The following is a 13,064-nucleotide window of genomic DNA, read 5'->3' as shown; positions in this document are numbered from 1 at the left end:
TAGTGATCAGAGGGGAGAAGACGCCCATTACTTTTCTTTCTCTTTACCTTGAAGGATAGACAGTTATATGGAGCGGCAGTGACAAGGTGGGAAGACGAAGTGGATCCTAATACTGTATTTATGGAGGCGTGGATCCTAATAGAAGTGCAGAACAAAACAACACGAAGAAGAGATCGAGAGTCGAGACGAACACATGTAGCGCATGCCTCATCTCACACTCCACGTCCCAACTGAAGCCAGAGAAAGATGGAACGCCTGCCTCCGTTTCCAATCGCCGCGTATTTCACCTGTATCCAAAGTTTGAAAACCCTCATGCGCATTTATTGAATGGTTGCAAACATTCTGGATTGGAAAAAAACTTTTAACCAAAGTTTGAAAAACCTCATGCTTGGAAACTTTGGATAAAGCTATTATACCGGATATCATTTTAACATCGGGGCACGTGAAGCGTGCAATAAGACCTCCAATTCGCAACTTTGGTTATAAATTTCTTACACCGATATTTGCAGAGATAAACTTTGGTTAAACTTTGATAGTGCACAAATTTTTTTGGTCAAAGGACCGGTTAATGTATGGTCAACGATCGATCGATCACTATTAGTCCCAGGCAGGGACTAATAAAATTGTATATTTATCCATAGCATAGTTTTGAAGTATTTCTGATATATTTATCCACAACACGGTTTTTAAGTTTTTCTGATATTTTTGTGCACATCATAGGTGTTTTTATTTATTTTTAAAAAAAAATTGTTACAGCATAGGTTTTCAAGTTCTCCTAATTTTATTGGAATTTTGGAATGTTAAATTACAAATTTTAATTATATTTAAAAAAATTAAAAAGACTATTAAATTTATTTATATATTTAAAATACAAATTAAAAATTAAAAATTTATATTTTTATCAAAATTTGTATAAGAATGTATATTGGTGTTAATGGTTAAGAGTATGGTACATGTTCAAAACTAAAGATGTAGTGTATGTATGCCATGGTACACTTAGTAGTCAAATCAGTACATAGGAGTGGTCCCTTGTCCCAAAAAAAAGCCGCATACACCAATGTGGTGTGTGGCTTGGCCTTGACCTTAAAATTGGATAATAATAATAAGAATAATCTATTGTTAAAACCTTTTACTTCAGAAAATACCAACTCATATCTAGTCATCGTTACTTGAAGTTTTCTAAGTTTTCTAGCGACCCTTAGTTGAAGTTTTCAAACAGCAGCTCTTATCCAACTGTTAGTTAAAGGCAGCTCTTGTATCTCCACCGTTTGTTAAATTTTCAAAGCTGAAAACAGCAACTCTCGTCTGTCCATTGTCCCAGCAAAGAGTATCATACACTAATCTGGTGTGTAGCTTGGCTTTAACCTTAAAATTAAATAATAATAGTAATAATACATTGTTAAAGATTTTTACGGTTGAAAACACCAGCTCCTATCTCGTCACCGTTCGTTAAAGTTTTCTTGTCACCGTTAGTTGAAGTTTTCAAACAACAGCTCTTATCCCACTATTAGTTAAAGTTTTCGAAGTGTAAAATGGCAGCTCCTTTTTTTTCCCCTAGAAAAATCCGTAACTTTTCATTAAATAGGAAAAATTACATATTGTAGATGTTGTTGCATATGCTGTATCTGTGTCACTGTGGACTATAAACAAAGTAACATACTATAAACTATTCCAGAAACACCACGCAGGGCGATCTGCTATAGTCAGCTGTGAAAAAATTGTATTATGCTTGTTTAGGCCTGTACATAAGCCACGCAGGGCCCTTTCAAAAATTTCCAGAATTACCAAAAATTTTGTGTTTTTTCAAAAATTTACAAAACCAAATAAGTTGATCAAGGACCAAGGTCCCTCTGATAGTGTGGATCTATATATGGCCGGTGGTAATACTGATATTCATTAGTCCCGCTCTGCTCAGTTATCACCCATTCACCTCTGGGCAATAACGCGGCCTCCTTGGATAGTTTGTCAGCATTGCCGTTATGCTCCCTGTAGATATGAGTGCAAGAGATATTGTTAAATTCTGCCTTGAAAATATTTACTTCGTTTAAAATGTTGCTGAGTGTGTGAATGTGACAAGCAGAAATGCCATTGAACCAATTTATAATAATCTTTGAGTCCCCAAATATATTTAAATTGTTGCACTGGTGTCCCAAGGAGAAATGCAATAAGTGGCGCAAGGTAATGAGTTCAGCATAATTATTGGTTCCAGCTCCCAATCCCATCTTGACTTTATAGAGGTGATGTTCACTGATATACAAAATGAAACCACCACCACAGCCCTGTTGGTTTGCAGCACCGTCAAAGAAAGCCCAGGGGGTATTTTTGTCTATACAAGGAGGAGGATGAGGACGACGCTCCCTAGGAGGCGGAGGGTCTGGCAGTTCCTTGAAGGCAGATATTATACCAGCCTCAATGTGAGGCCAAAGCGCTGGTCTGTTTTCGAAGATGAGACGGTTTCGGGCCTTCCATATATACCAACTGACAAGCAAGGGGAGGTTCTGAAGATTTGATCCCTTGTGTCTATTGGACCAATCGTCCCAAGCGCTGCCCAGATCATTTCCATCCCATTGCCCAGTATATCGGATAGAGGTGGATAAGGCATGCCAAAGAGAAAGTATGACGTTGCAGCGCAAAAAAAGGTGGTCTGTAGATTCAGATGCACATTTGCACAGAATGCACCAGGTAGGCCCTTGAAAAGCTCTGCGAATTAGGTGTTCCCCCGTAGGAACCTTATCTCTTAGAATGCACCAGAAGAATAATTTGGTTCATGGCGGAGCAGTGAGTTTCCAAATGATTCTCCACCAGTTTGTAATCCTTTCTGGTCTCTTATGAAGATTTAAAGAAATGTATCCTGATTTTGGAGAATATATGCCATTCTTGGCCTGGCACCATACTAATTCATCAGGTCCCTCTTTAATCCTGATGTGCGATTCAGATAGCGTTGTTATATACTCTTGCCATTCCTGGTGCCATCTAGGAGGTAGATCAAGTTGGCGAGCCGATTTCCATGCTTGTGCAAATATCCCTGTATGTTGTGGATCTGCAATATGTGAGAATACCCTGATCTCATGGGAGTGGAGATACATGATGAGGTCTTGAGAGAGTAAGTGCCTACCTCCACCTCCAATCCACGGATCCAGTCCAATCCGTGCCTGGGAGCCATCATTTATCCTCCACACCAGATTGTCTCTTATATGGGGCAGGGAGTGAATCAAAGCCTTCCACACTAATGAGATGCCTGTCCTCGGCCAACTAGGCAGTCTGACCCAATCCATCAAGTGTTGTGGCCAGATGTATTTATGATATGAGATATGAGTCCATAGATTCTGACTAGTCAATAGGGTCCAACCCATTTTTGCAGCAAGGGCTTGTGCAAATAGGGGGAGATCTTTTAATCCCCAGCCCCCCCATTTCTTTGGCAGCGCAATCTTTTGCCAGCTAATCCAGGCGAATATTTTTTTGTCTTGGTTCCCAGCCCAAAGGTATCTGTTGCACAGTTGCTGCAAGCGAGATAGGATATTCCTGGGTATCCATGCAAGTGCCATCCAGAAAACTGGGGTAGCTTCCAGGACCGATTTGATAAGAACCAGCCTTCCCGCCCTGGATAAGTATCTGTGACTCCAACAGGACAGTCTTTTCTCCAATTTTGAGACAAGCCAAACCCAATCTGCTATCCTCTGACTGGTGGGTTTTAACCAAAAACCCAGATATTTGAGTCCTCTGTCCATTGGGTGGATACTGTATGGAAAAACCTGATGAGCATAATGTGATTCATGGACAGAAGTACGAGCAAACGTGATAGTAGATTTGGATTGGTTGACAAGCATTCCAGAGGCTGACGAGAAAAGGTGAAGGATCCTGGAGAAAGAAAGGGAATCCCGAATGCTGCCATCCAGCAGGATAAGCACGTCATCCACAAATAGTAGATGGGTAAGAAAGCAATCATCCGAGATCTTTAGGCCACAAAGGTCTCCTTCCCTCTTGGCCGATGCAATTAAACGACTGAGACCTTCCATGACAATAAGAAAGAGGAGGGGAGATAAAGGACAGCCTTGCCTAAGCCCCCTTTCAGAGTGGAAGAAATGGGATGCCGAGCCATTTATAAGAACACTGAAAGTGGGAGTGGTAATGCAGGCCATGATCCAAGTAATGAAATTATGAGGGAAACCCAGATGGATGAGGAGCATCTTGATGTAGAGCCAGCTGACCCGATCGAAAGCTTTCGACAGGTCGATCTTGAGAATGATACTTTTAAGATGTCTAGACCAGATAGAGTGGATGGCTTCTTGAGCCGATCCTATGGCTTCATGAATCTGTCTAGCTTCAAGGAAGGCAAATTGTTGAGGAGCAATGTGCCGGGAGAGAATAGGTCTGAGGTAGTTGGCAATAATCTTAGAGATGATCTTGTAAAGATAGTTGCACAAAGATATAGGTCTGTAATCATCAAAAGAGGATGGAGAATCAGACTTTGGGATGAGAGCAATAAAAGTCGAATTGATGGCATGATATAGAGATCCAGTAGCTCTGCTCTCCTCCACTACCTTCAGAAGGTCTGGCCCCAATATCTCATAGAAGGCAAGATAGAACTCAATAGTCTAGCCATCCGGGCCTGGACTCTTATCCTTTTTGAACCATTTTAATGTACCTTCCAGTTCCCTAGAGGTTACCGGTGCAAAGAGCTCTTCTGCATCTTCCTCATTGACAAATCTAGGGAAATGCCCTGCCACATTTATGATATCAGCCAGGTTTGCATCTGGAGGACTCTTGTAGAGGTTCCTGAAGTGAGTAGTACCTAGATGGGAGAGCTTGTTGAAAGAGTCAGCTAGGCCTCCCTCAGGTAGAGGGAGATTCTAGATAGTATTAGCAACCCTTCGACCCTTTGCATAATTTTGAAAGAACCTAGTATTGTCATCACCAGCTTTCAGCCAAATGGCTCTGCTCCTCAGCCTTTGGGATTCCTCCCTCGCTTTTAGAATATGGGCCTTCTGATTTTCCAGCTCGATCAAATGCGCCTTTTCATCTGCTGAGATGAATCCCAGACTTCGATCATCTAATAAGGAGCTCAGTTCAGTTTCAATGTGGGTGAGCTGAGCATTTTCCCAAATAAGCTTTTCCTTAGCCCAATTGATAGAGAGGTGTTTGAGCTTGGAAAGGTTATTGCAGAACCCCTTTGCCAATGATTCATCTCTGTTGATAGGGTTGGCAGTCCAGAAGTCAGAGACCAATTTAATGAAATCAGGGTCTTGCAACCAGACGTGATTGAATTTAAAGGGGGCTTTCGGCTTTTGGTGAGGCCCATGTATTTCCAGATATATAGGGGAATGATTCGAAATACCCCCTGAGCCTACCCATTGCTTGTAGTGATGCAGTTGTAGTATAAGCGGACCCTTCATCAAAAATCTGTCTAGTCTTCGAGCCAAAGCTGCTTCACCCACTCTTCTGTTCCTCCAAGTGGGGAGTGGTTTGTGCATGGGGACATCTACAAAATTGGTCTGATCTAGAAGATTTGTCATGTGCCCTGTGATAGCATCAACCTGAGCCGAAGACCCCCAGGATTCGCTGAACCCCAAGGAAAAGTTTAGGTCCCCTCCGATGATAATGTGATCCGAGGCCAGAATCGAGAGGTTTAGGAATTGGTGCCAGAAATGTTCTCTCTGATGACAGGGTCCATATACATTCACGATCCGAAGATTTTTACTGAGTTCAGCAGAGAAAATATCGATGCCCATGAATCCCGATCCCCCCCAAGATGCATCAACCCTGATGGATCTAGGGTTATATCCTATTTCTAGTCCCCCCGATCTCCCTACAGCATCTATAGCCACAAAATTCCAACTCGGGACCAGAGATTGCAAGGAACGGGTAATGTATTCGGCTGGGCCGAGGGTTTCTTGAAGCAGAATAATGTCAACCAGATCAACTTCAAAGAGTCTCTGCAAGGCTAGTTTCTTAGAGGCACTAGCCATGCCCCTGTAATTAAAGGACAAGCATTTCATGGGGGAACACCTCTCGGGGTATAATTTGCTCTAAGGACCCCTACGAGAGTGGATTGTCGGCCAGAGGCTACCTCCACCCCTGCTCGCAAAATGGCTTTGGAGAGATCAGACTTCCTCCCTCTGGTTGTCAAAGGACCAGAGCCTGGTAGTGAGAGCCCTAATCCGGACTGACGAGTCAGAATATCCTTGGAGTGGGATCTAGAGCGAAGGAAATAATGGTGTGTAGGTGAGACCCCAGAGGATGTCGGCGAGATGGAGGAAGTAGAAGGAGAAAGCAGAGATGGAGCAGAGGAGGCGATAAGGGGAGGGGGGGGGCGCCGACATGTTACAGTGTGCCATGGAAATCTGAGCCGATGAAACAACAACAGATGAGATATTTTCTAATGATGAGGGGGAAGGGTTCAGAGAAATACCCGAGACTTGTGCGGCTTCAGTGGCTGCACGAGCTCTGGTCATCGGCGGCGAAGATGGTCCATGCCCAGCCACCCCTGTCTTGAGAAGAGGAGAGATTGCCGATGAGGTAGGACCCGAGGGGGGAGGGCGAGAAACCGCCGGCGAGTTGACCCTGGATGGAATAGGAGTTACCTTTGGAGAGTCCTCTGATTTCCTATTGAGTGGGCAATCTTTGTAGAGATGTCCCACCTTGTGACACCGTCTGCAGTGAAACGGAACCCCTTCATAATCCAAGATCTGGATCCTGCTGTACTTCCCCCACTGAAGAGTTATCTTTTCCTCCAGTCCCTCACGAGTGTCCAAATGGACCAGAACACGGGCAAGGGTTCGATTTTTTGATTCAACAAATGTGCGGTCGTGGTCCAAATATGTTCCTAGAGCATTTCCAATTCTGATAAAAACTTCCTCGCACCAGTACTGTAATGGGAGCCCTGGCAATCGTACCCAAAGTGGTCCAGCCCCAATTTGTTCTCGTTCAGGGTCAAATAACGGGCTCCACCGCTTGAGAAGGACCGGAGCCATCTCGATGTGCCAGTACCTGGCAAGTACCAGATCAGTGTAAACTTCCTTTGCAAAGTGTAAGGAGAACCACCCTCGGGGCAGGACGTGAACTTCAAGCAGTTCCTTCAACAAAGCACCCCAAATCTCCTTGACCCATTGTGTCAGCCTGTTGGCCGAGTATGCTCGCCCACGCACATGTCCAACCAGCACTGTACACGCCATGACAGCAGCTTCCCCTATGGCTGAGGTCTCGCCAAATTTGATAGTAATATCCTTAGTGGTCACCTTTATGCACTTAGTCTTCCTTTTGCCGGTGCGAGGAGCCGAAGGGTGATCCACCAAAGGGTTTGGGACACCTTCTGGGGAAATATATTTTGCTGGCTTTACTTTCACCGCAGGAGTCTCAAAATAGCCTGACGGCCGAGGACCCGAGGCAGAAGGGTTTGCCGCTGCAGATACTGGGATGTCCACCGGGGGCGCAGTGAGGAAAGTTGAGAGGGGCGGATGGGGGTCAAAAGAAGGCGAGAGAGGCGTATATGTAGAGAGAAAATGCAGGGTGCCCGGTGAAAGAGGAGGGGCTTCGAGACCTGGTGAGTCAACAGGAAGCGGCTCAGAGAGAGATGGCGCAGAGCAATACCCCGGTAAGGTGACAACAGGCGAAGCAGATGGTGGAGCCGGGTCAGATAACTGGAGAGGGTCAGTAGCCATCGATGAGAAGCTGGGGTTTCCGAAAATTACCCAATCCAGAAAGGGTTCCTCGGAGTAATCCACTTCTTCCACCTCCATATTATCCCCCATATTCCAGCCAGCAGTCGGTAGCCGAAAGCGACGGGTGTTAAGACGGTAACGGCAATGGCAAGAGGCAGCAAGCGGCAGTGGTACAGGGCTGCAGTCTTCAGTAATTGTAGTAAAACCCTAGGATTTTACCCTAATCCCGCACGGACGACCTTCATCCTGCCCTCCACCCAAGAAAAGTCGAAATCACATAAAATGGCAGCTCCTATCTCTCCACTCTTAAATTTTCAAAGGGGAAAAAGGCAGCTCTCATTTTTCCATTGTTTGTTAAAGTTTTCAAAGCGGAAGAAGGCGTTTCTTAATATTGATTTGAGTTTCGAAATTTTTAGTTGAAAAAATTAGTGAAAAATGTTTTAACTAGATTGTATTTTTTTCTTAAAATTTCTACTCAATTTTAAATTTGAAAATATAACCACAAACTCTAAAATAATTATACTATACTGTGAAAAACTGCCAGTCTTTCTGTTGCTGGTCCGGTGACAATAAATGCAGTGCACCTAACAGGCGAAAATAGATTTGTCGGCATCATAGGTTATATACACGTGACAAGATTGTATATGGAAAATTGAGTTCGGAAAATTAGTTTTTAAAATAAGTTTTTTTCATTGGAATTGGGTATTTTAATCATTTAACTATAGACCATTTAAATTTAAAGATGCTAGTCTATTTTTGTAGTTGCCACAATATTAATGGATTGAATTCATACCACTAACTTCCATGCATATCTAAATCACATGATTAAACCTTGTTTAAATTATTTTTTTACAAAGGTTCATTAAAAAATTACCATGTAGTTTGTTGATTCACACCTATCAAGATTAACAAAAATGGGAAGACTCAAGATTAACAGGAATGGGAAGACTACAAAATGTTACACACCTTACACATACACTTGTCATAGTAGTGGAAAGGCTCTGAATAAGATGATTATTCATTTCAAACCATTGGTAACCTGTGTCCAATTCCAAATAACAGGTGTCTGTAGTTTCATTAACTTGTCCATCAATTTCACCCTTTCATGCTATTAAAAATAACTTCGCCACTCCATCTAGGATTGTAACGTTGAGGAACATTGGTAACGTGTGTCCAATTCCAAATAACAAGTACGTAGTTTCATTAACCTGTCCATCAATTTCACCCTTTCATGTTCTTAATAATAACTCCGCCACTCCATGTAGGATTGTAAGGTGAGCAACTTTTCTTGGATGAGAGTTTCAAATTGTGATTGAATATTTATTGTATATGTTATTCATCACCATTCCATCTATTATAAGCAAAGCAGTGCTCCGTGGATGCATCCATTTCTTAGTGCTTGGGTTGTGCTCTGTGGATGCATCCATTTCTTAGTGCTTGGGTTGCTCGAATTGTTGAAGCGAAGCAATATGCAATTACAATTTGCTGTAAGGATTACTAGAACGATTTGAAAGGACTTCTCTTGATTTCTATATGCTGATAAAGGTCTTCATTGTTTTCCTTTTCTCGACCTAGTGTTTTTTCAGGGGTTTCAGATGCATTGGGCGAACCCTGTTGGTTGAAAATGGTAATGGTAGCAAAAAGAAATAAAATTTCTTTCTCATGAGCTTTCTTGAATATATGTATTGATTGTCTTTGTTGGTATAGCCATTAGAGTATTTCAATTTGAAAACAATGACATGTTAATATATCTTATTCTTTCCCCCTTGATGATGCCACCGGACAATGGTTGTCCTCGACTTGCCCTCCACCCTAGGGTGTTGAGCTCTGCCCTACGGTGTTTAGCTAGGAATCATTTGCCAGGTTTCTAGACTATTAAAACTCCATTATCTCATTTCTATAACTTAAATGAATTTTCTTCTTTGTTTTGTAACAACTTTACTATCTCAACAATTTCCAAATAGTCATCATGCTCATCCTTGAATAAAAAATCAATGGTCAGTATGGTATGTGTGATGAAACTTTGTGGCTATGGTATATGTGCTCACACATTGTGGTTGGTGATTTGGAACAGAAATGAAATCCTTGCTATGTATCGCATCTATGTGTTGCTCTTGTGGCTCATGATTGGGGAAAGAAATGAGATTGTTCTCCCTGGCTTCAACAATTCCATCCTCTTGGTTCCAAGCACATTGGGGTTTATAACTTTCTAAACTGACCTTGCCCAATACTGCTCCTTGTGGTTCATGACTAGGTAAAAAATTAAGGTTGTTCTCTCTGGCTTCAACAATGCCATCCTCATAGTTCCAATCACATTGGGGTTTATAACCCTTTAAACTGGCCTAGCCCACTCCTTGTGGCTGATGATTAGGTAAAGAAATGTGGTGGTGGTCTCTTTTGGTCTCTTTTCTCAAAAATTTGAGGTTTATAACTCCCCAAATGTTTCTCTCCTTCTTAGTGCATTAACCAAATCAAATAATTAGACACAATGTTAATTTTTCTATTAAAAACATAATAACAAAAACATTTACTAGCTATTAAAGTGTTATGTTATGTATGAGATTTTAGGTTTAAATTTCTCAATTCATCTCTCGGATCTATTGAAATCGAATTTGAAAACAAAAAAAATTAATAATAAGAACCAGAAACATTTACCACTCCCGTTACCTATTTCAAACATTGCAAATCGTTGCGAAGATATCCGAACGGTGTAATTATAATAATGGGAACATGGATGTGAAAGCAGTGATAGTTCTCGATATGATATTGACATAACTTTTCCGAATCGTGTTTTTCAAGTAAAGGAAATCTTCAATTAAATTTCGGTAACTTTGACAATGAAATCTTCCACTTAAATAAATTTTGTGTTCTGTTGGCCAGGCAAACCTTAAATTTTAATATTTTTTTGAGAGCTTGGAACGCTAATTTTTTTCGGAATTTCAACCGAAATGAAATTTTGTTTATAAATTTTAACCTAACCCTAAATTTAAATTTCATATACTTTCATATTTCCAATGAAAAATTCAACGTAAACGAAACTTGTGCTTTTCTTTCCTATTTACTATTTTTTCATTCTCATATTTTACTAGACCGGAGAAATAATTCACAACATCCAAAATAATATACATGGGTTATATTTGTAATTAAATTTTGTATTTAAGTGAGTATACTTTGGGTTTATTATAATTTAACTATATATTAAATTACAAATTTCAATCTTATATTATAATAAAGAATAAAAAATATGGTCTTCCAATTTAAAGGGTAAAGTTTTTAATAATAACTTCATGTCATTAAAAACTGAATGGGTGCGTTGTTTAGCTACTTAGTTTAGTAAAACTTCATGTCATTAAAACTTTGTTTTAGCTATATAATTTATATAGCTAAATTATTTTATATTTAATTAATTTGAGCGTTAATTATATGGTAATCATCATATAATTACATGTTAGTACTTTTTTATTTCTTAATGTTTAACAATATAAATGTAGTTATGCATTTATTAGTCATGCAGTTACAGCCTTAGTTGGTGTGTTTTAAGTTTGGGAGGGTTTTTTGGTTTATTTTTTACTCTATTGTCTATAATTTGACAAAGATTGTTTGGAATCGCAAGTAAGTTTGAGTTGTAAAGTCTTCACAGTCGGAATGTATGCACTCAAAAAACTATTTTAAACAATAAAAATTAAGATTGAGTCAACAATTCCAACCAAAAATTCCAAACATCTAAGTTTTAGACGACACATTAAAAATATTTATAAATATATCAAATAAAAATAATAATTCAATTTTAAGATTAAGATCAACCTATATATCATTATTTTTTTAAAACAATGATGAAATATAAACTTAATTGTTTTAGAAACACATTTTCTTAATTGTTAAGGACATTTAAATTATAATTATTATGATTAAAAATTGCGTTATTAAATAAGAAAGACAATTTTAATAAATATTAAGAAATTCAAATAATTATAAAAAATTTAAATATATAAAATTATGTTGAAAAATCTCACAGATTTAAAATAGACTATATTTTTTGTTATTTAAATTCCTAATATTTATTAATTTAACCTCTATATACCACATAATCATAATCATGTAGATATTAATGTAGTCCATTACAATGATTAAGTTGTGATAATTCACAACTTCAATAATAATATGCCTTGGTTATATTTGTAATGACCTTTTGTATTTAAGTGAGTATCTTTTGTGTTTATTATAATTTAACTATATATTAAATTACAAATTTCAATCTATAATTATGATAAAAAAAAAAAATATTGTCTTCCAATTTAAAGGGTCAAGTTTTTAATAATAATTTCATGTCATTAAAACTTTGTTTTAGCCCTATTTAATTTATATAGCTGAATTATTTTATATTTAATTAATTTGAGCGTTAATTATATGGTAATCATCATATAATTACATGTTCATAATTTTGTATTTTTTACTATTTAAGAATATAAATGTAGTCATGCAGTTATAGCCCTAGTTGGTGTGTTTTAGGTTTGGGAGGGTGTTTTTGGCTTATTTTTTACTCTATTGTTTATATTTTGACAATGATAGTTTGGAATTACAAATAAGTCATTGTGTATGCACTCAAAAAACCATTTTAAACGATAAAAATTAAGATTGAGCCAACAATATTTGTCAAGTTCCAACCAAAAATTCAAAAACATTTAGGTTTTATACACCCCATTAAAAATATATATAAATATATAAAATAAAAATAATAATTTAGTTTTAAGATTAAGATCAACCTATATATCATTATTTTTTTAAAACAATAAAGATATATAGACTTAATTGTTTTAGAAACACATTTTATTTATGATTAAGAACATTTAAATTATAATTATTATGATTATTGTATGATTAAAAATTACATTATCAAATAAGAAAGACTATCTTAATAAATATTAAGAAATTCGAATAATTTAAACAATTTATAAATATATAAAATTATGTTGAAAAATCTCACAAATTCAAAAGAGACTACATTTTCTATTATTTAAATTTCCTAACATTTATTAATTTAGCCTCCATATACCGCAAAATCATAATCATGTAGATATTAATGTAGTCCATTACAATGATTAAGTTGTGATAATTCATAACTTCAATAATAATATACGTTGTTTATATTTGTAATTAAATTTTGTATTTAAGTGAGTATCCTCTGTATTTTATAATTTAAATATATGTTAAATTACAAATTTCAGTCTTATATTATTATAAACAATAAAAAAAATATGGTGAGTTGAAGTTTTTAATAATAACGTCATGTCAATATGTAAATTATTTTATATTTAATTAATTTGAGCGTTAATTATAGGGTAATCATCATATAATTACATGTTCATAATTTTTTATTTCTTAATGTTTAAGAATATAAATGTAGTC

The 13,064-nt window shown here is 37.9% G+C and overlaps 1 protein-coding gene across 1 annotated transcript; it reads right to left on the bottom strand.

Moving 5' to 3' along the window:
- Nucleotides 1-4,850: 4,850 nt before the first annotated feature.
- LOC149144146 (uncharacterized) lies at nucleotides 4,851-5,966 on the bottom strand. Its single transcript, XM_089452042.1, has one exon. The coding sequence runs from the start codon at nucleotides 5,964-5,966 to the stop codon at nucleotides 4,851-4,853; it is 1,116 nt and encodes a 371-aa protein (XP_089308168.1).
- Between the last annotated feature and the right edge of the window lie 7,098 nt (nucleotides 5,967-13,064).

Source organism: Pinus tabuliformis, chromosome X (genome assembly GCF_031772625.1).
Source record: "Pinus tabuliformis cultivar Carrire ecotype Pingquan chromosome X, CPIR1, whole genome shotgun sequence".
NCBI lineage: Eukaryota > Viridiplantae > Streptophyta > Pinopsida > Pinales > Pinaceae > Pinus > Pinus tabuliformis.
Note: the sequence above shows the minus strand (reverse complement) of the source record. Positions and strands in the feature narration are given on the sequence as shown.

Bases quoted from the DNA above. Each gene is read 5' to 3' on its own strand.
- LOC149144146 (XM_089452042.1), bottom strand. From the start codon at position 5,966: ATGGCTAGTGCCTCTAAGAAACTAGCCTTGCAGAGACTCTTTGAAGTT.